This window comes from Dreissena polymorpha, chromosome 4 (genome assembly GCF_020536995.1).
Source record: "Dreissena polymorpha isolate Duluth1 chromosome 4, UMN_Dpol_1.0, whole genome shotgun sequence".
Classification (NCBI taxonomy): Eukaryota; Metazoa; Mollusca; class Bivalvia; order Myida; family Dreissenidae; genus Dreissena; species Dreissena polymorpha.
In genome coordinates, this window is record NC_068358.1 from 40,049,265 (window position 1) to 40,077,028 (window position 27,764).

The 27,764-nt window shown below is 36.8% G+C and overlaps 1 protein-coding gene across 4 annotated transcripts in view; it reads right to left on the reverse strand.

Moving 5' to 3' along the window:
- LOC127877715 (A disintegrin and metalloproteinase with thrombospondin motifs 7-like) overlaps positions 1 to 27,764 on the reverse strand; it is a 150,748-nt gene that overhangs the window by 107,480 nt on the left and 15,504 nt on the right. The window contains exon 1 of one of the 4 annotated variants that reach the window (XM_052423847.1): positions 14,099 to 14,183. The exons of the other annotated variants lie outside the window; for them this stretch is intronic. Coding sequence (XP_052279807.1) covers positions 14,099 to 14,168 — 70 coding nt within the window. The 5' untranslated portion in view covers positions 14,169 to 14,183. Of the gene's footprint in view, positions 1 to 14,098; positions 14,184 to 27,764 lie in introns of those variants that run through there. 4 annotated transcript variants of the gene reach the window in all.

The following is a 27,764-nucleotide window of genomic DNA, read 5'->3' on the forward strand; positions in this document are numbered from 1 at the left end:
CATAACTCAATGACCTAAATGACTTAGGTCATGCAATATATTTGTTGTTAAGAGGATAAGGGTTTACACAACCATCAAATAATTCAGTAAACATCAGTTAAGTGTTGAATTTTCATCAAACGTAAAAGCTTGACAAAATAAAATCAATTAGCCTACACCAATCGAATAATACTTCTTCAAACAATGTTCCTTTAATTGATTCAAAAATCTCATCTCATCATTATCTTCGCCTGTGGCAAAGGCCGCCAACCAGCTTCCTCCAGGCGCCTCGGTTCTGGGCGAGTCTCTCCAGCTGCCACCATGTTTGGCCCATCTCCTTAGCATCTGCATCCAGGTCACGGCGCCAGGTGTTTCTAGGCCGCCCTCTTTTTTCCTTCTCCCTCAGGGGGTTCCATGTGAGAGATTGCATGCTTGCGAAGGGTGTTGCCTATCCACCGCCAACGTTTCTGAAAGATGTCTTCTTCAACTGGCTGCTGCTTTGTAATTCTCCATAATTCTTCTTTGGAGATGTTGTCTTGAGGATCTTCCTGAGGGAGATGTTGATGAAGATCTGTATGTTCTTTATTGTGGTGACAGTGGTTCTTCAGGCCTCTGCTCCACAGAGGAGTAGTGGCTTCACGACGGTATTGAAGAGCTTAATCTTGGCTGTGGTGCCAATTTCGCTAGATCCACAGATGTTCTTCAGCTTATGGAAGGCTGCTCGTGCTTTACCGATGCGGGTTATGACATCTGCATCCGTTCCTCCTTGGTTGTCCAGAATGCTGCCGAGATAGGCGGAACTGTCTACCTGCTCCAACAGCCTTGGACTGTGATGGATGTGTTGTTGGATGCTTTGGTCCTAAAAACATTGCTCTTCCCTCTGTTGATGGCTAGGCCCAGTCTAGCTGTGTTGTCCGCTTCCATGTTTGTCTTATTATCCTGCATATGTTGTTGGGTGTGGTAGATAAGAGCCAAATCATCGGCAAAGTCGAGGTCTTCAAATGGTTTCCAAAGTGTCGACTGAATTCCATGCTCCGTCGATGTCTTCATTACCCAGTCTATGGCCAGCAGGAACAGGAAATATGAGAGTAAGCAGCCTTGCCTCACACCGGTTTTCACTTCAAAAGCATCAGTGAACTGTCTGATTCTTCAGGTCATTCCTTCATTAGACTTCCTGATAGTTTTGGTGATCTTTCCTGGCACTCCGTAGTGTCTCAGAAGTTTCTGAAGTTCAACGCGGTCGAACGCCCTTTCATAGTCAATGAAGTTGACATTAACGGCAAATTCCACTCCAGGAATTTTTCCAGAATGATGCGCATGGTTGCGATCTGCTCCTTGCACAATCTCTCCTTTCGAAAGCATTCTTGTTGGTCACGGAGATGCGGGTCTACTGCGTCTTTCATTCGGTTCAGCAGGATGCGATTAAACACCTTTTCTTGGATGGACAACAGTGTGATTCCTTGGTAGTTGTAGCAGGAACTGAGGTCGCCTTTCTTGGGAATCTTTCCACTCAGTTGGAATTTGTTGTTCTTCTTCCCATATCCTGCTGAAGACTGGGTGTAGTAGCTCCACACTGGTCTCCAAGTCAGCCTTAAGCGCTTGAGCGCTTCTGTCGGTAAGCTGTCAGGTCCTGCAGATTTGCCGTTCTTCAATTGCCTGATGGTGCTGCTGATCTCTTCCTTTGTGGGAGTGCAGCACTTGATTTGCAGATCGCTTGTAGCTGGCAGAATCTCCGGTGGATTCGCAGGAGCTGGTCTGTTGAGTAGCTACTGGAAGTGCTCAATCCACCTCTTTTTCTGTCCTTCGCCATCTGTTATAACTCCTTCATTGTTGTCCCTTACTGGCCTCTCTGGCTTGGCAAACTTTCCAGCTAATCACTTGGTGATGGAGTATCTTTAGTTCTGATATGATAATCTGCCTCGTCTCTTGCAAGCGTCTCTAGGTAGTTCCGCTTGTCTCCTCTAATACTTCACTTGACGCTCCTATTTGCTTCGGTGTACTCTCCTTGTGCTTTCACTTTCACGGCTTGTGTTCTGCTGTTGTTAACACTTGCCTTCTTTTCTCGTCTTTCCGCAACTTTTTGATATCCACTCCTTGTGTGTGAACGACTTGGGGCCCAGTATTTCTTGGCACGTTGAAGTCACTACTTCTTTAACGTTCTGCCACTTCTGCTTCAAAAATGCCGTTTAAATAATTATTCGTTAATTAATCTAGAAATTCAATTTCAATTGCAGTATATCCGAGTAGTATTTGTAATGACTCATCAAATTTTCTTTCACAAAAAGGCATATAAAGCAGGTTTTTGAACAGAGTATTGGGAATTAATAGAATATATTATTATATAATTACATCGCTCTATAAGTATGAGACATAGACAATAAAAAGCATGGCACATTGTTTCGTACGCACTGTTTCGTACGCACTGTTTCGTACGCACTGTTTCGTACGCACTGTTTCGTACGCACTGTTGTGATTACGTTGTTTCGTACGCACTGTTGTGATTACGTTGTTTCGTACGCACTGTTGTGATTACGTTGTATCGGAAAGCTAAGTATCGCATTCCTTGTTCACTTAATGTTAATAACATGACACAATTACAAATGAACCGCATCGGAACAACATGTGCATTCAAAACAACATATCTCGTTATTAAGCAGTTGCTTATAAATCACGATAGTTTTCATATACCAGCAAGTTACAATTAATGAGTGCATGAAATAACTTATTTTCGAATAACGTACTGAAAAAATATGAACTTCGAAATAAACGACACGTACAGGAATAAAAAAAACTGGACCTATGGCAAATAATAATTTTACCAACGAAGCAATTTTGGGTGCATTAAAATCACGTCTTTCTGTCCGTTTTTCGTTTCTTCGTCGATTTGAGTCCGTAGGCAAGGATGAAACGGATGTTCTCTGTAAAGCCTTGTCCGTACAAATTCTCCCGCAGGCTCTCAGGGTCCACAAATACATTATCCCGAGGTGGTGGATGGTCCCTTTATTCCTGCAGGATATGCTCAGCCGTTTTGTCGGCTTCTCCACAGAGCTACTTTGGAGACGGCATTAGGTAGAATCTCGTGTGCATGTGGCAGTTTAATCTATTTAGCGCGCTGTCTCTATTTCCGTAGACACAACTTGTCCGCGGCGATCTTATTATATATGCAACGTAGATTATTCAAACGTGTAGATAATGTTCCGTATGATATGCAGTTGTGCATGACCGATTATTAGCGCTCCATTTTTAGCTAAGACATTCTATAACATTGCGCTAGATGTACCGACATGCCAAGTCTTTTGTATTCTTTCTCACTATTGTGGCAAAGTCAAGTTTAATTTTAATTGAGTTTAAACTTAATTTTAAATAATATAAATTTTAGCATATTAAATAATTACATCCAAATAGTATACTTATTTTAATGGCGGAACTTATTGTGTATGGAATGGTAAGAATGTAAAGTAACATCTCCTGCTAAATACAAATATAATACATGTATACACCTCATAAATTGCTCGCTGGTCTTCAATAAAAAAAAGTTCAAATGAAACGTCGAAGTAGTAAGTTCTTCTTATGGAATGAAGTAACGGCTGACTTTGGCAAACATATGTCATTTATTCACATTCATATTTCTTCAATTTTACTCAAGGACAAAGATCATGCAAATGAATTCATACCTCGATTAGTTAAATAAACATGCAGGCTGAAATGCAAATGCATATCAAAGTATGAAGCACCGACATATTCCAACTCTTGACGTGCGTCTGGCATCCAGGTTATTACTATATGATGCATAACGCGCTGGCAAAGTGAATGTAGTGTATTGTTATTTTTGTAGCAAAATGCCTATTCAATCCTGTCGTATGCAACTGAATGCACTGCAGGCTGTTAGATGCTTAAAAGAAACCGTGGTGAATTACTTACAAGCATACGCATTTTTCAAACGACAAATTTAATGCAATCAAACAAAACCACATAGAAAATCAACTTATAGAATAATATATGTAACACACCTACGCGCAAGAGCTCACTACATGTTCAAATTGAAATGCACTAACGGGTCGAACGATTATGATCGTTTGGAAGCAATCGACACCGGATTGTCACGGCATTGGAGCAGTTAATGTAAAGCACTGGTCGCTTAATCCGGTTTAAGGAGCTCCATACCCCAGACTTATCATAAGATTTGTCTCAAAACATGTTAGCGTAAATAAAAACTGGCATCGTAATTCAAATCACTGAGCAATAACAAAAAAAAGTTAACAGAAGTTGAGGCATTTTAACCTTTTACTAATTTAACGTGTTATGCGCGACAGAGCAATGGTATTGTAACTTTCGATGAGAATGTGATATGAAACAGAAGTAAACATGAACTGCATTTAATATTCACTTGAAAGCTTTAGAGACATGTCATGGTGTTATGAAAAAAATATTATCATCGTAAAATTTTAGAAAGGAACGCTCACCCGAGACCCAAAGAGCTTAACTGTTCTGAGCTGGTAATGTTTTACGATAGCGATATATAGAGAATAACAGGTTACTGCCTGATCTTGTTGTAATACATCAGGCAAGGCTTAGAATAATATAACGGCGAGGCTCGCCGAGCCGTTATGTTATTCGTGCCGAGCCTGATATATTACAACAAGATCAGGCAGTAACCTGTTGTTCTGTTGATCATACCTCTACGTCCCCGAATTTAAAGAAATAATGAAAAAATCGCTAAAAAGCTGCAGTTGAAGCGGGAAAGAATATGACATGTCGTTTGACGTGTTAATAATGACGTCATGAGCATGCGCGCTTAATATTTGTAAAAAATATTTTTTTTGCTATTTGTGTTGCATTTTGTGTTTAAAATATATTATATCTTGGTATCAAATCGTTTTTTTTTTTGTGTTGAATCTGATTCGACTTACAAAAACTGATTACTTTATAGTTAATTCCGAGTAATATGACCATTCTCCACACATGACTGATTTAAGAACTTCCTGTTGACCATGATATAAAAAATATATCAGGCAACGTTATATCAGGCTGATATCAATGCGGTGGTATGATAAAACGCCAACTGCAACCCACCTTAAGCAGATATTTTCTCTACTGAACCGTATCATTTTCGACCTCATTCGACGTTCGTTAGAATACCTTTCGCAGCAAGTTTCAATTATGATTTGGCAAAAAGCAAAAATGTTACTTCTAGAACGTTCACAATGTTTTACTAAAGCCATGAAAGGAAAACTGACCTTCCCCGTGGCGGTCAATATTTTTCAACGGATCGGGATCCTGTTTTGGCAAACAATGTGACGTCGAGAGTGTTCACAAGGTTTTTCAATAGCCATATAATGGAAAACTGCAATGTATCATGTTTTAAAGAACCCGAACGAGGGTTCAACTCGATTGACATATCATTAGAAATAAATGTTCCTTGCAAGTTTCCAGAATATTTGACACAAAATGTGAATTCTAGGGTATTAAAGGGGCCTTTTTCACAGATTTTGGCATGTATTAAAGCGTGTCTTTAAATGCTTTATATTGATCAATTAAAACATTGGACCTAAAAATCTCCAGTAAAAAACCCCACAAGAATACAATTAAAAAAGGGAAAAAAAGTAAACCTCAACTGGACTCAAACCACTGACCCCTGGAGTCCTGGAGTAAAAGTATCCCGCTAAGACCACTCGACCATCCGTGCTCATGTTATGTGCTGATGTAATTTTGTGATGATATATGCAATCCTCGTAGTTTCCCAAAATGTAACGACAACAGCAAAACTTTCCAAATTATTCAATCGTTTCGCGTTGCAACGCTTTATAATTTTTATTTTTTTCAAATCGTAAAAAGATGCATATAATGAATATTTTAGAGCATGGTAAATGTTCTGTATTACTATTTATTCACAAATATCATGACTAAAACGAAAATTTGCGAATCTGAAATACCTTTTTTAATTTTGTCAATTTACCAAAAACGTGAAAAGGTCCTTTTAAAGTTTTACTTTAGCCACATAATAAAATCTGTTATGCACCCAGGCGGCTATTTATTTTCCGAGGAACGGAACCATATTCGACATCGGTCGAGCAATCAAGAGTGCAGTTCACACAAAACGTATTGGTATTAAATTGTTCGGAAGCATGAATTCTCTTGAAATCTGCTGTTCGACATTCTGTCACGATTGTAAACCAGATGTTCAACAAACAAGCAAATGTTATATTTGTTCTATGAACGTTTAACTTCATCAAAATATCAAAAATAGCTCACATATAGACAGATTGTTCATAAGTCTAGGTTAAAAAAGTAAGATAAACACGTTTTTTACTCAGTAAGCATTTGATTGAACGCTTAATAGAGGACTAGCAAGTCTTTATCGTTTTGATTTATATCAACGTTCACAAGGACCGATTACCGCCTGTACTGCAACTGACGCCAAATATCAGTAAGGTATTACATTTGATAGACAGCAAGCAGTTCGTATCTAGGAGCAAACACCATCCATATTATCCATAAGATATGTAAATGTTGAATGTCATTAGATACGAACTGCTTGTTGTCTGAAAGCGCATGTTTACCCTATAGGGATGCTGCATAACAAGTTTCATCAAACAATCATAATCATAGGTGTTTGAGATCTCGTGTGGAACGAAAAGTACCATTTAAAAAAATCATAGGACAAAACTCCCTGAAAAATCATAGGACCGGATCGCAATGACTAGGATCTGTATTTGCACAGTGTAAAGGTGCTCCACATCATGCTTTATCAACTTTTGATCTTTAGTGTCTGACGAAAGGTCATTAACTTCCTGAAAAATAATTGGACCGGAACGACATGACAACGGTGCGCGTGTCCCTACTGAAGAGATCCTGCATAAAACATTTCATCGCATTCAGATCATTAATTGAGTGGGATTCGGCGAGGAAATGAATCGTTTAACGGACATAGCTTACTAGTATACATTATCAATAAATAACTCCCTCAAATATCATTGAACCAGAACTGCTTGACAAGGGTGCGGATCATTAATGTTTTTAGATCCCGCGCCGTAACTTAAAGTCTGACGAACGGAGGGACAGACGGACTAAGAGACATCGAAAAGGACAGTAACGAGTATCGGGGAAATTCGTTTCACACCCCAGGAAGTTCAATTCCATCAAACATTTAATACGAATGGGCCGGTAAAGTAGCAAGCATGTGATCCAAATTTCGGAGAGCATTATACATATCTTATAAAAATTCAGGATTTTTCATTTACTGCAACTTATCACAGAATTGGATGAGAAACAAAAATACCAAAATAAATCATGAAACTAATAAAGCCATATGATAGTAGTCTGGAAATGTAAATATTCTCCTAAATGTGTTGTGACTTTCACAGGCAACAGCAAAGCCGCGGAATGACTTAATGGACTAAACGAGTTCACGTATTTGGTCATTATGTCATTACGTGATTAAGAGGAGTTATGCTTTTGCTTCATTCTAGAACAAATAAAGCGTTGATGTATTGGCACATGGTTTATTATCGTGTGCTGCTCTTTTGGAGAAAGAATTATTTTTTTTCGGACCGCAATCATATTTAATGCAGAACGCAGGCAATCAACTATTTTATTAAAACTATACAACATTTCCGGCAACCAAAACACTAACTACATTACTCATTCATTGTTTGACATGCCATGTAAAACAAAAAGTTGGGTTACATCCATAGACAATGTTCTTGCACTGTGTCTTGCGAAACATTGACTTTGTGGAGCGCGGGAAAAACGCACTCCAAATTAATGGTCAGATTCGTTACCTCTGATGATAATCACCATTTTCAGCAATTACACACAAATATGATCAACATGTTAACTCTGTGATATTGTACATATATTTTATGTTTCTGTGAATGTTTAACTGCTTTAAGTATTTTGATAAACTAAATTAATGCAATACGCATTATGCATATTGGCTCTAACAATTAGACCTATTTAACACTGACAGAAGAGGAGTAACCCTAAATAATAGATCACTGCATTATACTTATGTTTGCATGACTTTCTCAGCCTCAGCAACATATATTGCTGACAAATCCACCTGAACTGTGTTAATATACAATATATCGACTGGAACCTCTGAAATCCGTGTTCATTCATTCGATTTTAAACTTAGGCAATGACTACGCTTGAAAATGGTAAATTGATCATTAATATGCATTCATAAGTACTAGATAATAGATGGTATGATTTACATAATACGGCTTTTTACTGAAAGTGCGATACGATTATTTTGAGATTGAAATATATAAATATGTAAATATAAATAGAGAGAGAGACTGGATTTGAAGTAACAACACCGCTACGCAGCATTGATAATCTAAAACTTTCTGGAGCACATGCACAATATCAGAGGTAACAATAATGACAGAATGCATAATAGTAACTAAAAATTTCGCCGAGGAATGTTCTAGCAATATTCAAAATGCATGAGGTTTTCGGACCAAGATTGCAAACAGCAAAACGTCACTCATACATTGCTTTCTATTGATTCACTACAAATTACTTCGAAAAATACGAGAAAGTAACCTGTACATATATATTATTCTGCAAAGTTTTATTTTGCAATTATGCCTCTTTAGTGTTAATTTAAACCCTGATTAACGCATTTCAAACATATAACATCGCGCAGATTGTTATCCGATATTAATTATACTTCGGTTAGATTCTAACTCCATTATCGTGCGATTACAACGATGTATTTCCTTCCGATGTATTCATTCTTAAAGAGATTATGGTCGTATTACATAGCTATTAAGACTAACACTGTTTCACAAGTATGAGCTAAATCGGTATAAAATGGCATTTATTCACATTTTCTACATGTTTGATTTTGTTACGAATAATGAATACATTCATTAGCAGCACACAACACACCTCAGATTACATTCAGATTACATTCGCCTACATGGGTGGGGTGGTTCGCAAAATAGATTAACACAGGTATGTTTAATATGGTATAAATGTATTCGAACATGAGCATAGTGTTTGCCCTGTTCCCATTAATGGATGTAATATATTGTCCAACAGCACTGCTGTACTATTTACATGACGAAATAAACGAGCACTTATTGACGATCACGTGTTTCTTTTTGGGGACAGAAACTCATTCCACTCAGTAATATGTGCATTAAATATAACAGACACACTATAACATAATAACTACCTTTACTATATTTTAAACATTAATTCATATGCATCAACAAAACTAATGTAATTATGTAATGTAAGTATTCATTCAACTCATTATGTACATTGACAATTACAGAAACGCTATTACACAATGACTACCTTTCCAATATTTAAAATCCATATGCATCAACAATACCAATTTTGTCATACACGCGCTTGCTGTTCTGATAATGTCTGTTGAAGTTAACTTTGTTTCTTCATTATCAGTTTTGATAAATTTCATATTTTTATCCGAAAGCATTCACCAGAAACCAACTGTACGGCTGTCATCATCATCATCATCATCATCATCATCATCATCATCATCATCATCATCATCATCATCATCATCATCATCATTCCCTTTACCGGTCTGGTCTTTGTGGGTGAAATAAGGAACGACGACGAATTCCTTCGCAACTCAGATCTGTTGGGGGCTGATGGGTGTAGCTTATCAATGAGGAGGGACTTCCAGTCTTTCACATTGTACATAAAGCTGTTCCTCTGGCGCCCTCGATTGCGACCTCCCTCTAGCGAGCCTTGGAGAACAGTCTTGCACAGTCAGTCTGGTGACATGTCCAAACCAAGATGCTTTCTTATCGGCTAAAAAAGTGCTGCTGTCATGTTCAGGACATACTCGTTGGTCTTGCTGTCATTGATGGAGATGCTGATACACTTTGGGGACACTTGTAAGCAAAGGTTCTGTGCCGGCGGGAGGCGTCCAGGTCTCGAAGCCGTACAGTAAGATTGAAACAACAGACGAATTATATAGCCTGTTCTTGGTAGGGAGGCTAATGGGGCTGCTTGTCCACAACCTACTCAGTCTAGCCATCGCTGCGCCATAATCACTTTTTTATTCAGACCTCAGCGGTATTGACACCATCCTTGGAAAAGGTCCCTCAAGTACACTTGGAGACTTTTCTAACGCAACACTTTTCAAATTTGAATATCTCCGTTATGGGTCAGGATTTTGATTTAAATTATAAATGTAGTTATTTGTTTATACATTTCAATTAAATTTACATGAATGATCAGATATATGTTGAGTTATTCTTGGTCCAAATTTCAACAAAATCCGTTTAAAATTAAGGAAGCTATATTGATTTGAATACGTATTGCGTTAGAAAAGTCTCCAAGTGTACTTGAAGCTGGTAAATTCTTCCAGCTTTTCGTCGTTCATGGTGATGTCTGCAATTGTGTTACTCGTGCTGTTCATAATGATACCCGACTTCGCCGTGCTGAACTCCATTCCGTATGTTCATGCTTTTTCATATAGTCTGTTGATGAGGTCCTGTAATTCACATGTTGTGCCACCCATAAGGTGAATGTCATCAGCAATTCTCTAGTTTGAGATCGGTCTGCCAGCGATGGAGATGGATGTATGGTGGTCGTTGAGGGTCTCCTGCATTATTTTGTCAAGGAAAAGGTAAAACAGAACGGGGGAAAGCATACATCTCTGACAGAGGCCCAATGATGTCCCGAGGGAGTCACCTATCTAGCCCTTGAGAATCACTGAGATGGTGATGTTTTCGAATAGTTCTTGATTGACTTGCAATCAGCTTCGGAGAGGAATCAACATTGACGAAGGGGTGGCCTTTCGGAAATGTTGATTCCTCTCAGAACCTGCCATAGGGGTTGAAGCAGGTAGTTATAGCGGTCGCTTCATTATTCGTTTCACCTGTTCCGGACTGCGGCACTCTCGGTAATTAGGTTCCCGTCAGTGTCTGTTGTAATACTGGCCCTGGGCTTACTGATCTTCGTTATGGTCTTGAGGGTACTGAAGGTCGGCCTTCTTACTGGTTATGTGGTCATCTCAATGTTGATACATTATATACGTGACGGTAAATGAGATGACTTGAATGATGGTGTTTAGGGAAATAAATGATAGTATTAAAACAGTGTAGTTGTTTGTGGACTTAACATCAGTTGTATATGCGAGAGGCTTGTGGCGATGTTTATGGTGAATAAACATAAGATTAAACTAAATGTTTTAATTTTGCGAAATTGTTGTGTTGCATGACAATAATTCTATATTATATGAATGCTCAATTACGTCATGTAAGATTCGGTCATGGAGAACAGAAGAATCGAATCGTAAACTGAGCTGACGCATGAATACTTCATGTCACAGAGTGAGTTTTTCACCATTTTGGGAATCGGGACTGGGTCTCTTTGGATTGGGAAAAAATGCGACGTTTTGACTAAAATTGGGAAAGTATTGTTGGTGTGAACTTAATTTTAAGATCTAAAAAAACAAATTTTGGGAACCTTAAATTGGAATTTTAAGGTACTTAAATTCAGTATCATAAATGATGTATTTATTGGTTCTGTATATTGATACTTACTGAATCCCTAAAACAAGTGCCTTATTAATAGTGTTATCTCATTTTGCTTCAATTGTTGTAGATAGTTGCTATTTGTTAAGACTATATTATTAAAAGGATATTCAGAACATTAGAATGTCGATATTTTGATTCGATATAATTTAATATGATTGCTTAGTAAAATATTTTTTATACTGTACGATAATGGTCGTTGAGTAGTATTTGCGCTGAGGTAGACAATAATCAACAAAGAACACGCCCAAATGTTCACTCATAATATTTACTCATTAATAATAAGGTGTTAACACACTGTCTGGTAAATGGATGAAAATTGCTCATAACTATTTACAATTTGCTAACTGATTTATGAGATATTTAATATTTTCTGGAATTTAATCTAAAAAATCACTAATTCTAGCCTACAAAAACATCAGTGTCAGCAAATCAAATGTGTTTTTTTTAAATATTCTTATTCCAATTTATTCAGAACTCTAAATGTATAATAACATAATACTGGTACATATGTATCAAATATATTGTCACACATAACAACATCTGAACAATTTTAAAAGTCAACGTTTTTAAACACCTGCAACGATTTAAATGATTCGTCGACCATAGCGAAATCTTAAAATGACAAACTTTACCAATTATTATATTGGCTATTGGATTTCTTAATTTCATGATTTATCAAAGTCTTATGAAACATAGTGTTTAATTGCGACTTATTGCACTTTTCATTCAATCGGCCGAGACGTTCATGAATCTTTTCAGCAAACATGTAAACGATCGCCAAATAATCGGCATTCATCGCACTGTTTATTTACATCGATAGCGTTTAGGCGGACTAATGAATCAATTGTGTTTGTCCGTATGAACATCGGTTTATACAATATAAATACGATTTATTTCATATAAACCACATACAACTTATTGTATACAATCATCTCGAAATAACTTTTCACGTAAAATCATTTATATTGGAAATGATAAACGTAAAGAAAACCGTTTAATAGATATTACAAACTTATTCATCTCTTAACATGTGTTAATATTCAGTTTCTACAAGGTATATTTTATTTTGGTTTAAAATTTCAATTCCTCTTATCTTCAATGAAAACGTAATTAAAAATATTTGCGCATGCATCAGGTCAAATTTTCTTCCGAAGTCCGATCTTCAGCTTATAATTCATCCCAGTTGTGATGAATCACGATTCAATCATTTTGCTAGTTAAAATTAAGGTGCTCTAACTTACTTAACGTTCATTGATGTATACGAAATCGGAACATCGGATACCATAAACGATATCAAAGTAGTGAAAATGAAAGTGTCACAGTAGTGAACATGAAAGTGTCAGTATCATAACTTTTTATCAGTACCCTTAACAACACACAAACCACTGTCGAGATGTTGCACATGAATAGTTTACAAACTGTTCAACTCGACACTGCACTTAATACTTATGCACGTATTGTAGAATGCTCGGGGATTTTGGCAAAATAATAATCAGCATTTGCAAAATGATATGGATAAATGTTAACAATTTGTTATCTAGGCACGCGTTTTCTACAATTAAATATGTTCCGGTATGCCACGAAAATTTTATCTGAGCTATCAAACGTTTTGTTTTGCATAACTTTGGTCGACGTTTCAATGTCAAGCATTCGGATGACTTGTGTGCCTCTCGTCCAGACGTTCCAATATTTTGATAAAAATTACTCCATTTAGAACCCTCAATAATAAAAACACCGTATAAGGTGAATCAAACCTACTTTTAAAACCTTGCGAAACGACTATTAAGTACTTTGGTTTAAAGCAGTTAAAATTGATATACTGTTACATTATAAGAAATCAAACATATTGTAAATCCTTCGTAAATAATGGGCTTATTATAATCAGTAATACGTGTTTATGGCAATACATAAGATGTAATGCTATGAAGATCTTCTATACATTGTGATAGTGTATAAAGTTTGATAATCATGCTAGAATGTCATTTCTAGCATGAGTATACAATATAACAGGTAAAGATAATGTTGTTGTTTTTTTTTAATCACTAGGAAGCAACAGAAAAATCGAAGATAATTTGCGTTTTAAACTTCCAAAATAGATAACTCCTATAAATAGTCATTAGCGAAGCAATTCTTTCATAAAACAGTCAGTACATGTTAAAGGATAAGCATCTACATATATGTATAGAACCGGTTAAATATACACTAAAACACTCTCGCTACTCCTTGAAAAAAAACATTAACAAAGTCACTGCTAATTTTGCAATGCCTGTTACAATAGTATATAATACCGATATAATGGTAGAGTCCTGATTGTCATTTATTCTTTGATACTTGGACTTTTGTTATTTGCGAATTTCTATATCGGTTTTCATTACATAGGATCCACATAGGATGTTACTTAGAGCAAATTAAATGATAACGGCTATTACGTTAGTATTGTATGTGGAGAATAATCATAATAAGCGTCACTTCACGTGTTCCAATAAACAGCGAGTAAAATTGACATAATATATCACAAGATGCTTGAAATTCTAAATATATAAACAAATGTTGCTATATCTACGAAATTAACAGCAAATGTGACATACCTTGTTTATTGAACGCTGCTAAAGGCAATGGAATGCAGGCTGCACATACACAAAAAACTATCCACAGCATTTTGTTCACTGTATTTTTTTTTTCATGCAGATAAAACATCAATACGAAGCACATTTCTAAACATCCACCACACAAGGTCTATACATTCAGCACACGTGTACATATTTGACAATGACGTTAAAACTTTAGACAGCAACTAGTTGAGTATTGTTATACACATGCTGTTTCCAATCATTCAGTGTGTTAAAACACAGATTATTTTAAATACATGTATTTTAAATAAATTTTACTTCACGCGCGTGTACAAAATTACAAGTGATAGATTACGAATATATACGGTGTCAAATATAAATCCAAAGTCATATTTACACAATAATATTGTTATTAAATCAATGATTTGAATATCCGGATAGTCTACTCTATCTTCAGACCTTTAAACTTAATATTCTCGATACATAATTACGCAAGTACGTATTTTTTATGAGGACAGTATTTTGCATTGAGCTATCGATACGCGCGCATGTCATGGTCAGCGATTATAGCAAACAGTCGATATTGAATGCACAGCCGCGAAGTAATTCATGCATTATACGTCAACATGAGCTTCGCGACAGACGATTAGAAACGAACTTTGTCTAGCGTAAAGATGACGCGTTAAACCTAGATGTTATGTCAAAGTATTGTAGTACTTTGAAATACAATACTATTAATACCCTAAGTATTGAAGAAGACATACGGCACGAGATCAGTCACCCCTTAACTATTTCTTTCTACATTTGGGACTGACGATCTTTATACTAAACCTTTATTCAGATTTATAGATATTAATTCAGCCGGATGATGACGGTGATGCAATTAGTTTGAAATCACGATTTTCGTAAATTTTGGAGATTTGTAATATATGGACACCAAACATTGGGTTATAAAACAAACAGGTTGTTTTTTTTAACGATCATTTAATAAGTGGAGATTAGTATAATGCAAATGAGTTTAGATTTTCATTTAAACGCATTATTTGGTTAAGCGGAGTAGCAAGCACCAAACGATTATACAATTAAATCAGCCTTGGTGAGACAGTTCAAAACTCATAGTCCATGCACAACAAAATAATGTTTAAATATTGAATAATATAATATTTAAAACGTGTGCCCCCAGTCAAAAGCACGTGCGTTGCTTATAACACGAGGTACTTGAATTATTCTTTATTGGAAATTTGCATCGTTGGTGATGGTATTAGCAAGACAATTTAAATAATAAAAATACTGTTTTCGCCTTGACATCACATTGTTAACAAGAAATCTATGTTTTGAATAATAACTGTCTCATAGGTGCGCATGCTTTTTAGATTATGCACTGCATAGGATTATTTATAATAAAGAAAGAAAAAAACGTCTAAGACATAATCAAGGGAGATCTTTTAAACATCGTATGCGCGTTCTAACGCCCAATGCACACCTATCCCGGAATCGATTAGTTTTAAATATAATGTGGTCTTTAGCGCTATGACTTAAACAGTTGTACTTACTATCATACTATTAAAACCCAATAAACACTCAAAATCAACGAATATTTCGTACACCATTTCGTAAAATAAAGTTAATCCATTAACATCAGCGTTCCTAAAAGCACTTGAACAAATTCCAACGCTAGATGTGGTATGATAACGTAGATTTTAAGAGATACAAAATGTTCGTTTTTATTTTGTGTGTGACAGTATATTCCATGTGAATTTCACGCGACGATATCCAAACATTTACGAGCGAACCCGAGATCGGCGTCGAGAAGCGCCGAGATTAACGTCGTTCTTCCGATATATATTTAACAAATATGAAATCATATTCTAATCTCACTGACTATTTATCTCAGAATATTATACTATAAAATCAATAAAAAAGATAATCGAATAGTTAATCCTTTCATTTATTTCTGTAAACCGTAAAACTCTATTGTCCTCGATAAAATGCAATCCATTAAATACGTAAATATGCAATCCATTTTCTAGTTTGAATACTTAGATATAGTCTTTGTAAAAAAAAATGACCATGAAACGGGTCCATTGATCCCATTCACAATTCTCTTGTCGTTTATGATGGCAAATATTAATATAATGCTTCTACTAATAAAAGCTACATTTGTATTTTACTTCTTTAACATAATTATCTGATTTGAATACTTAAGCTGACATTTATTGCACAAAACTTAAACGGCAATTTGTATGTTATGGGCAGTTATCTGCAATCTGCAACAGAGATGCAAGTTGTATGCATAGATCGTTAATTCACTGCACGTTCACGTGCTAAATAGATGTACGCATGTGTGCTAGTTTTTGTATGAACAATTGTTCAGACTATATTAAGAGAACCCCCCCCCCCTTGCGTCTTCACGAATGCAAATATGTGCAAACCTGGAGTTGAACTGTTTAACTAAGTTGATTAAAATAAGTATTAATCGGTTCTTACTTTTATATCTATAAGTAACATAGTTTGCTTTAAAAACGTAATTATTGGTATATACAGTAATGCTTCTTTTTGCAATATATTAACATTTGAAGAAGAAACATTAATAGGAGACGATATCATGTCTGTTATTTCATTAAAGAAAAAGCATTTTCGGATGTAGCAGATTTTGATCATAAATCGGTCTGAATTTGTATCAGCAGTAATATTTGGAGTTTACAACCTCCATGGCCTAGTGCTATACATATATTGTTTTGGCTTTTACTTACTGGGCATGTGATACTCCGGGGCTCGAATAAGACCTAATATAACTGGTTGCCTACCTTTAACCTTCTTAAATTGGAGGATATAGAGTCCCTTCCTTCCATATATGGACCAGGAATTGAAAGTAATTATTTTAATAACTTTATGCCCAAATTGTCCATATAACAGTAGGACTGAAACAAGTAGCGATGGCTACTGATAAATAACGTAGCATTCACGTCAGTGTTGATGAATCAATGCAAAATGATCAATACGTAATGATGGACGGAGTCAGGCAAACTATGCTTAAAACATATTCATGTATAGCTGCTGAGAATGTTATGCTTGATATAAGCAAGTGTGTCTAATTGTATCAACAGGTTTGATGTGTTTTCCTCCATGTTAGTTATGCGCCGCAAACCACAAGCTTGTAACTATTATTAATTGTTGCGCATGTTGGTCATGGTCATGTTCACAATACAATGTTGCCATAATTAATTTGAGACGTTTTAAGATGTTGTAAGTGGCTGCAAATCTCCCAATTTGTCATAATTCTATTCAGAAAACATTATTGTGTACTTACAAAATAATTCATTTCAAGAAAATCCAAGCAGCAGCTATAAAGGAAAAACTTAGTTGAATATCATTTATATGACTTTAATTCCTTGTCCACTAAACTAGCCACAATTCTATTGAAACCAATGACACGTGTATCCCTCCTCTGATAATCTATTCCGATTGTAAAAAATAAATTGAATTATGTTTATGTTCGGAAACACTTCGGGCGAACGGAGTATACATTTTTCTGCATGCTTAAAGCACGTAGTATATTCTACGATTGCCTGTAGATGCATCATGAGGTTATGCTAGGCAAAGAACAAACCCCAACTCACATGATAAAATATAACTTATTGGCCGACTCCAATAGGGTTTTTTAAGGAGGGTGGTCCATTTTAAACGCCTTTTTATATATGGGGATTGGGACTCTAATAGTTTAAACCCATTTATTTTAGCTCGATTGCATCGAAAGCCTAAGGCTTATATAAATGCTCTCGAGTCCGTTTCCTGGGCCTAGAACCAGTACTTGGTGTCTTTGGGGGAGATCTAAAGAACGCTCCAACGGTGGGGATCGAACACGTGACCTCCAGGTCACTAGGCGGACACCATATCCATAACACCACGGCGACCTTAAATACACACTAATTAGTATGACCACTACATATATATTGTGCTTTGTATGTTACTTTAGGTAAGAGCTCGATACTAAATTATAAAGGATATTTTTGAAGTAAGGTTCTTGCTTATCAATTGTTTGGACTGTTTTGTATCAGTTGTAGGGATAATTAAATTCCAGCGACGTTTTCAGGAGAGACATTATTGGTAACATCTTTAGACAAAGACCATATGCCAATGCAATACATAACGTAACATCCTTAGAGAGAGACCATATGCCAATGGGAATACATGACGTAACATCCTTAGAGAGAGACCATATGCCAATGCAAAAAAAGAAATAACATCCTTAGAGATATACCATATGTCAATGCAATACAAGACGTAACATCCTTAGAGAGAGAACATATGCCAATGCAATAAAAGACGTACCATCATTAGAGAGAAACCATATGTCAATACAATACAAGACGTAACATCCTTAGAGATAGACCTTATGTCAATACAATGCATCACGTAACATCCTTAGAGAGAGAGACCATATGCCAATGCAATACATGACGTAACATCCTTAGAGAGAGACCACATGCCAATACAATACATGACGTAACATCCTTAGAGAGAGACCATATGCCAATGCAACATATGACGTAACATCCTTAGAGAGAGGCCATATGTCAATGCAATACATGACGTAACATCCTTAGAGAGAGACCATATGCCAATGCAATACATGACGTAACATCCTTAGAGAGAGACCATATGTCAATACAAAACATAACGTAACATCCTTAGAGAGAGACCATATGTCAATGCAATACATGACCTAACATAATTAGGGAGAGACCATATGCCAATGCAATACATGACGTAACATTCTTAGAGATAGACCATATGCCAATGCAATACATTACGTAACATCTTTAGAGAGAGACCATATGCCAATGCAATACATGACGTAACATCCTTAGAGAGAGACCATATGCCAATGCAATACATAACGTAACATCCTTAGAGAGAGACCATATGCCAATGCAATACATGACGTAACATTCTTAGAGAGAGATCATATCCCAATGCAATACATGGCGTAACATCCTAAGAAAGAGACCATATTCCAACGCAATACATGACGTAACATCCTTAGAGAGAGTTCTTATGCCAATGCAATACATGACGTAACATCCTTATAGAGAGAGACCCTATGCCAATGCAATACATAACGTAATATCCTTAGAGAGAGACCATTTGCCAATTCAATACATAACGTAATATCCTTAGAGAGTGACCACATGCCAATGCAATACATAACGTAACATCCTTAGAGAGAGACCATATGCCAATGCAATACATGACGCAACATCCTTAGAGAGAGACCATATGCCAATGCAATACATGACGTAACATCCTTATAGAGAGAGAGACGATATGCCAATGCAATACATGACGTAACATCCTTAGAGAGAGACCATATGCCAATGCAATAAATAACGTTTCATCCTTAGAAAGAGACCATATGCCATTGCAATACATGACGTAACTTCCTTAGAGTGAGACCATATGCCAATGCAATACATAACGTAACATCCTTAAAGAGAGACCACATGCCAATGCAATACATAACGTAACATCCTTAGAGAGAGACCATATGCCAATGCAATACATGACGTAACATCCTTAGAGAGAGACCATATGCCAATTCAATACATGACGTAACATCCTTAGAGAGAGGCCATATGCCAATGCAATACAAGACGCAACATCTTTAGAGAGAGACAATACGCCAATACAAGACATAGCGTAAAATCCTTAGAGAGAGGCCATATGCCAATGCAATACATGACGTAACATCCTTAGAAAGAGACCATATGCCAATGCAATACCTGACGTAACATCATTAGAGAGAGACAATATGCCATTACAATACATGACGTTACATCCTTAGAGAGAGACCATATTCCAGTGCAATACATGATATAACATCCTTAGAGAGAGACCATATGCCAACGCAACACATGACGTAACATCCTTAGAGAGAGACCATATGCCAATACAATACAAGACGTAATATCCTTAGAGAGAAACCATATGCCAATACAAGACATAGCGTAACATCCTTAGAGAGAGGCCATATGCCAATGCAATACATGACGTAACATCCTTAGAAAGAGACCATATGCCAATGCAATACCTGACGTAACATCATTAGAGAGAGACAATATGCCAATACAATACATGACGTAACATCTTTAGAGAGAGACCATATGTCAATGCAATACATGACATAACATAATTGGGGGACAGACCATATGTCAATGCAATACATGACGTAAAATCCTTAGATAGAGACCATATGATAATGCAATACATAACGTAACATCCTTAGAGAGAGACCACATGCCAATGCAATACATAACGTAACATCCTTAGAGAGAGACCATATGCCAATGCAATACATGACGTGACATCCTTAGAGAGAGAACTAATGCCAATGCAATACATGATGTAACATTATAAGGGAGAGACCATATGCCAATGCAATACATGACGTAACATCCTTAGAGAAAGACCATATGCCAATGCAATACATAGCGTAACATCCTAAGAGAGAGACCATATGCCAATGCAATACATAAGTTAAAATCCTTAGAGAGAGACCATATGCCAATGCAATACATGACGTAACATCCTTAAAGAGAGAGAGACCATATGCCAATGCAATACATGACGTAACATTATTATAGAGAGACCATATGCCAATGCAATACATGACGTAACATCCTTAGAGAAAGACCGTATGCCAATGCAATACAAGAAGTAACATCCTTAAAAAGAGACCATATACCAATACAATACACGACGTAACATCCTTAGAGAGAGGCGATATGTCGATGCAATACATGACTTAACATCCTTAGTGACAGACAATATGCCAATGCCATACATGACGTAACATCCTTAGAGGGAGACGATATGCCAATGCAATACAAGACGTTACATCCTTTGAAAGAGACCATATGCCAATACAATACATGACGTAACATGTTTAGAGAAAGACCATATGAGAATACAATACAAGACGTAACATCCTTAGAGACAGACCATATGCCAATACAATACAGAGCGTAACATCCTTTGAGAGAGACCATATGCCAATGCAATACATAGCGTAACATCCTTAGAGAGAGAGCATTTGCCAATACAATAAATAGCGTAACATCCTTAGAGAGAGACCATATGCCAATACAATACATAACGTAACATCCTTAGAGAGAGACCATATGCCAACGCAATACATGGCGTAACATAATAATTGAGAGACCATATGCCAATGCAATACATGACGTAACATCCTTTGAGAGAGACCATATGCCAATGCAATACATGACGTAACATTCTTTGAGAGAGACCATATGCCAATTCAATACATAACGTAACATCCTTATAAAGAGACCATATGCCAATGCAATACATGACGTAACATCTTAAGAGAAAGACCGTATGCCAATGCAATACAAGATGTAACATCATTAGAGAAAGACCACATGCCAATACAATACAAGACGTAACATCCATACAGAGAGACCATATGACAATAAAATACATTGCCTAACATCCTTAGGGAGAGACCATATGTCAATGCAATACATGACATAACATATTAGAGAGAGAGACCATATGCCAATGAAAAACATGACGTAACATCCTTAGAGAGAGACGATATGCCAATGCAATATTATTATACCGGATTTATATAGCGCCCTTTTCATGCAAGATTGCACGTTCAAAGGCGCTTAGAGAGAGAGCATATGCAAATTCTACAATACAAGACGTTACATCCTAAGAGAGAGACCATATGCCAATACAATACATGATGTAACATTTTTAGAGAGAGACCATATGCCAATACAATACAAGACGTTACATCCTTAGAAAGAGACCATATGCCAATGCAATATATGACGTAACATCCTTAGAGAGAGACCATATGCCAATGCAATACAAGACGTAACATCCTTAGCGATATACCATATGTCAATACAATACAAGACGCAACATCCTTAGAGAGAGACCATATGCCAATGCAATACAAGAGGTAACATCCTTAGAGAGAGACCATATGTCAATACAATACAAGACGTAACATCCTTAGAGATAGACCATATGTCAATACAATACATGACGTAACATCCTTAGAGAGAGACCATATGCCAATACAATACATGATGTAGCATCCTTTGAGATAGACCATATGCCAATGCAATACATGACGTAAATCCTTAGAGAGAGACCATATGCCAATGCAATACATGACATAACATCCTTAGAGAGAGACCATATGCAAATGCAATACATGACGTTACATCCTTAGAGAGAGACCATATGCCAATGCAATACATGACGTAACATCCTTAGAGATAGACCATATGTCAATGCAATACATGACGTAACATCCTTAGAGAGAGACCATATGCCAATGCGATACGTGACGTGACATCCTTAGAGAAAGACCATATGTCAACGCAATAGATGACGTAACATCCTGAGAGAGAGGCCATATGTCAATACAATAAATGACGTAACATCCTTAGACAAAGACCATATGCCAATGCAATACCTAACGTAATATCCTTAGAGAGAGACCATATGCCAATGCATTACATGACGCAACATCCTTAGAGAGAGACCATATGCCAATGCAATACATGACGTAACATCCTTATAGAGAGAGAGACGATATTCCAATGCAATACATGACGTAACATCCTTAGAGAGAGACCATATGCCAATGCAATACATAACGTTATATCCTTAGAAAGAGACCATATGCCAATGCAATACATGACGTAACTTCCTTAGAGTGAGACTATATGCCAATGCAATACATAACGTAACATCCTTAGAGAGAGTGACCATATGCCAATGCAATACATGACGCAACATCCTTAGAGAGAGACCATATGCCAATGCAATACATGACGTAACATCCTTATAGAGAGAGAGACGATATGCAAATGCAATACATGACGTAACATCCTTAGAGAGAGACCATATGCCAATGCAATGCATAACGTTACATCCTTAGAAAGAGACCATATGCCAATGCAATACTTGATGTAACTTCCTTAGAGTGAGACCATATGCCAATGCAATACATAACGTAACATCCTTAAAGAGAGACCAAATGCCAATGCAATACATAACGTAACATCCTTAGAGAGAGACCATATGTCAATGCAATACATGACGTAACATCCTAAGAGAGAGACCATATGCCAATGCAATACATGACGTAACATCCTTAGAGAGAGGCCATGTGCCAATGCAATACAAGACGCAATATCCTTAGAGAGAGACCATGTACCAATACAATATATAACGTAACGTCCTTAGAGAGAGACCATATGCCAATGCAATACATGACGTAACATCCTTAGAGAGAGACCATATGTCAATACAATACATGACGTAACATACTTAGATAGAGACCATATGCCAATACAATACATGACGTTACATCCTTAGAGAGAGACGATACGCCAATGCAATACATGACATAACATCCTTAGAAAGAGACCATATGCCAACGCAATACATGACGTAACATCCTTAGAGAGAGACCATATGCCAATACAATACAAGACGTAATATCCTTAGAGAGAGACCATATGCCAATACAATACAAGACGTAATATCCTTAGAGAGAGACCATATGTCAATACAATACAAGACGTAACATCCTTAGAGATAGACCATATGTCAATACAATACATGACGTAACATCCTTAGAGAGAGACCATATGCCAATACAATACATGATGTAGCATCCTTTGAGATAGACCATATGCCAATGCAATACATGACGTAAATCCTTAGAGAGAGACCATATGCCAATGCAATACATGACATAACATCCTTAGAGAGAGACCATATGCAAATGCAACACATGACGTTACATCCTTAGAGAGAGACCATATGCCAATGCAATACATGACGTAACATCCTTAGAGATAGACCATATGTCAATGCAATACATGACGTAACATCCTTAGAGAGAGACCATATGCCAATGCGATACGTGACGTGACATCCTTAGAGAAAGACCATATGTCAACGCAATAGATGACGTAACATCCTGAGAGAGAGGCCATATGTCAATACAATAAATGACGTAACATCCTTAGACAAAGACCATATGCCAATGCAATACCTAACGTAATATCCTTAGAGAGAGACCATATGCCAATGCATTACATGACGCAACATCCTTAGAGAGAGACCATATGCCAATGCAATACATGACGTAACATCCTTATAGAGAGAGAGACGATATTCCAATGCAATACATGACGTAACATCCTTAGAGAGAGACCATATGCCAATGCAATACATAACGTTATATCCTTAGAAAGAGACCATATGCCAATGCAATACATGACGTAACTTCCTTAGAGTGAGACTATATGCCAATGCAATACATAACGTAACATCCTTAGAGAGAGTGACCATATGCCAATGCAATACATGACGCAACATCCTTAGAGAGAGACCATATGCCAATGCAATACATGACGTAACATCCTTATAGAGAGAGAGACGATATGCAAATGCAATACATGACGTAACATCCTTAGAGAGAGACCATATGCCAATGCAATACATAACGTTACATCCTTAGAAAGAGACCATATGCCAATGCAATACTTGATGTAACTTCCTTAGAGTGAGACCATATGCCAATGCAATACATAACGTAACATCCTTAAAGAGAGACCAAATGCCAATGCAATACATAACGTAACATCCTTAGAGAGAGACCATATGTCAATGCAATACATGACGTAACATCCTAAGAGAGAGACCATATGCCAATGCAATACATGACGTAACATCCTTAGAGAGAGGCCATGTGCCAATGCAATACAAGACGCAATATCCTTAGAGAGAGACCATGTACCAATACAATATATAACGTAACGTCCTTAGAGAGAGACCATATGCCAATGCAATACATGACGTAACATCCTTAGAGAGAGACCATATGTCAATACAATACATGACGTAACATACTTAGATAGAGACCATATGCCAATACAATACATGACGTAACATCCTTAGAGAGAGACCATATGTCAATGCAATACATGACGTAACATAATTAGGGAGAAACCATATGTCAATGCAATACATGACGTAAAATCCTTAGATAGAGACCATATGCCAATGCAATACATAACGTAACATCCTTAGAGAGAGACCATATGCTAATGCAATACAAGACGTAACATCCTTTGAGAGAGACCATATGCCAATGCAATACATAGCGGAACATCCTTAGAGAGAGATCATATGCCAATTCAATACATAACGTAACATCCTTAGAGAGAGACCATATGCCAATACAATACAAAACGTAACATCCTTAGAGAGAGACCGTATGCCAATGCAATACATTACGTAACATAATTAGGGAGAGACCATATGCCAATGCAATACATGACGTAACATCCTTAGAGAGAGACCATATGCAAATGCAATACATAACGTAACATTCTTAAAGAGAGACCATTTGCCAATTCAAAACATGACGTTATATCCTTAGTGAGAGACCATATGCCAATGCAATACATAGCGTAACATCCTTAGAGAGAGATCATGTGCCAATACAATACATAAAATAAAATCCTTAGAGAGAGACCATATGCCAATGCAATACATGACGTAAAATCTTTAGAGAGAGAGACCATATGCCAATACAATACATGATGTAACATCCTTAGAGAGAGACCATATGCAAATACAATACAAGACGTAACATCCTTAGAGACAGACCTTATGCCAATACAATACATAGCGTAACATCCTTAGAGAGAGGCCATATGTAAATGCAATACATGACGAAACATCCTTAGAGAGAGACCATATGCCAATGCAATACATGACGTTACATCCTTAGAGAGTGACGATATGCCAATGCAATACAAGACGTTATATCTTTAGAAGGGACCATATGCCAATACAATACATGACGTAACATTTTTAGAGAGCAACCATATGCCAAAACAATACAAGACGTAACATCCTAAGAGAGAGATCATATGCCAATGCAATACATGACGTAACATCCTTTGAGAGACCATATGCCAATGCAATACATAGCGTAACATCCTTTGAGAGAGACCATATGCCAATATAATACATAACATAAAATCCTTAGAGAGAGGCCATATGCCAATGCAATACATGACATAACATCCTTAGAGAGAGAGAGAGAGACCATATGCAAATGCAATACATGACGTAACATCCTTATAGAGAGACCATATGCCAATGCAATACATGACGTAACATCCTTAGAGAAAGACCGTATGCTAATGCAATACAAGACGTAAAATCCTTAGAGAGAGACCATATACCAATACAATACACGACGTAACATCCTTAGACAGAGAAACCATATGCCAATACAATACATAGCGTAACATCCTTAGAGAGAGACCATATGTCAATGCAATACATGACATAACATCCTTAGATAGAGGCCATATGTCAATGCCATACATGACGTAACATCCTTTTAGGGAGACAATATGCAAATGCCATACATGACGTTACATCCTTAGAGGGAGACGATATGCCAATGCAATACAAGACGTTACATCTTTAGAGAGAGACCATATGTCAATACAATACATGACGTTACATGTTTAGAGAGAGACCATTTGCCAATACAATACAAGACGTAACATCCTTAGAGACAGACCATATGCCAATGCAATACATAGCGTAACATCCTTAGTGAGAGATCATATGCCAATACAATACATAGCGTAACATCCTAATAGAGAGACCATATGCCAATACAATGCATAACGTAACATCCTTAGAGAGAGACCATATGCCAATGCAATACATGACGTAACATAATAATGGACAGACTATATGCCAATGCAATACATGACGTAACATCCTTAGAGAGAGACCATATGCCAATGCAATACATAACGTAACATGGTAAGAGAGAGACCATATGCCAATGCAATACATTACGTAACATCCTTTGAGAGAGACCATATGCCAATGCAATACATGACGTAACATCCTTATAAAGAGACCATATGCCAATGCAATACATGACGTAACATCCTTAGAGAAAGACCGTATGCCAATGCAATACAAGACGTAACATCCTTAAAGAGAGACCATATGCCATTACAATACAAGACGTAACATCCTTACAGAGAGACCATATGCCAATACAATACATAGGGTTACATCCTTATAGAGAGACCATATGTCAATGCAATACATAACATAACATCCTTAGAGAGAGACCATATGTCAATGCAATACATGACGTTACATCCTTAGAGAGAGACGATATGCAAACGCAATACAAGACGTTACATCCTTAGAGAAAGACCATATGCCAATACAATACATGATGTAGCATTTTTAGAGAGAGACCATATGCCAATATAATACAATACGTAATATCCTTAGTGAGAGACCATATGCTAATGCAATACATGACGTAACATCCTAAGATAGAGATCATATGCCAATGCAATACAAGACGTAACATCCTTAGAGATATACCATATGTCAATACAATACAAGACGTAACATCCTTAGAAAGAGACCATATGTCAATGCAATACAAGACGTAACATCCTTAGAGTGAGACCATATGTCAATACAATACAAGACGTAACATCCTTAGAGATAGACCATATGTCAATACATACATGACGTACACATCCTTAGAAAGATACCATATGCC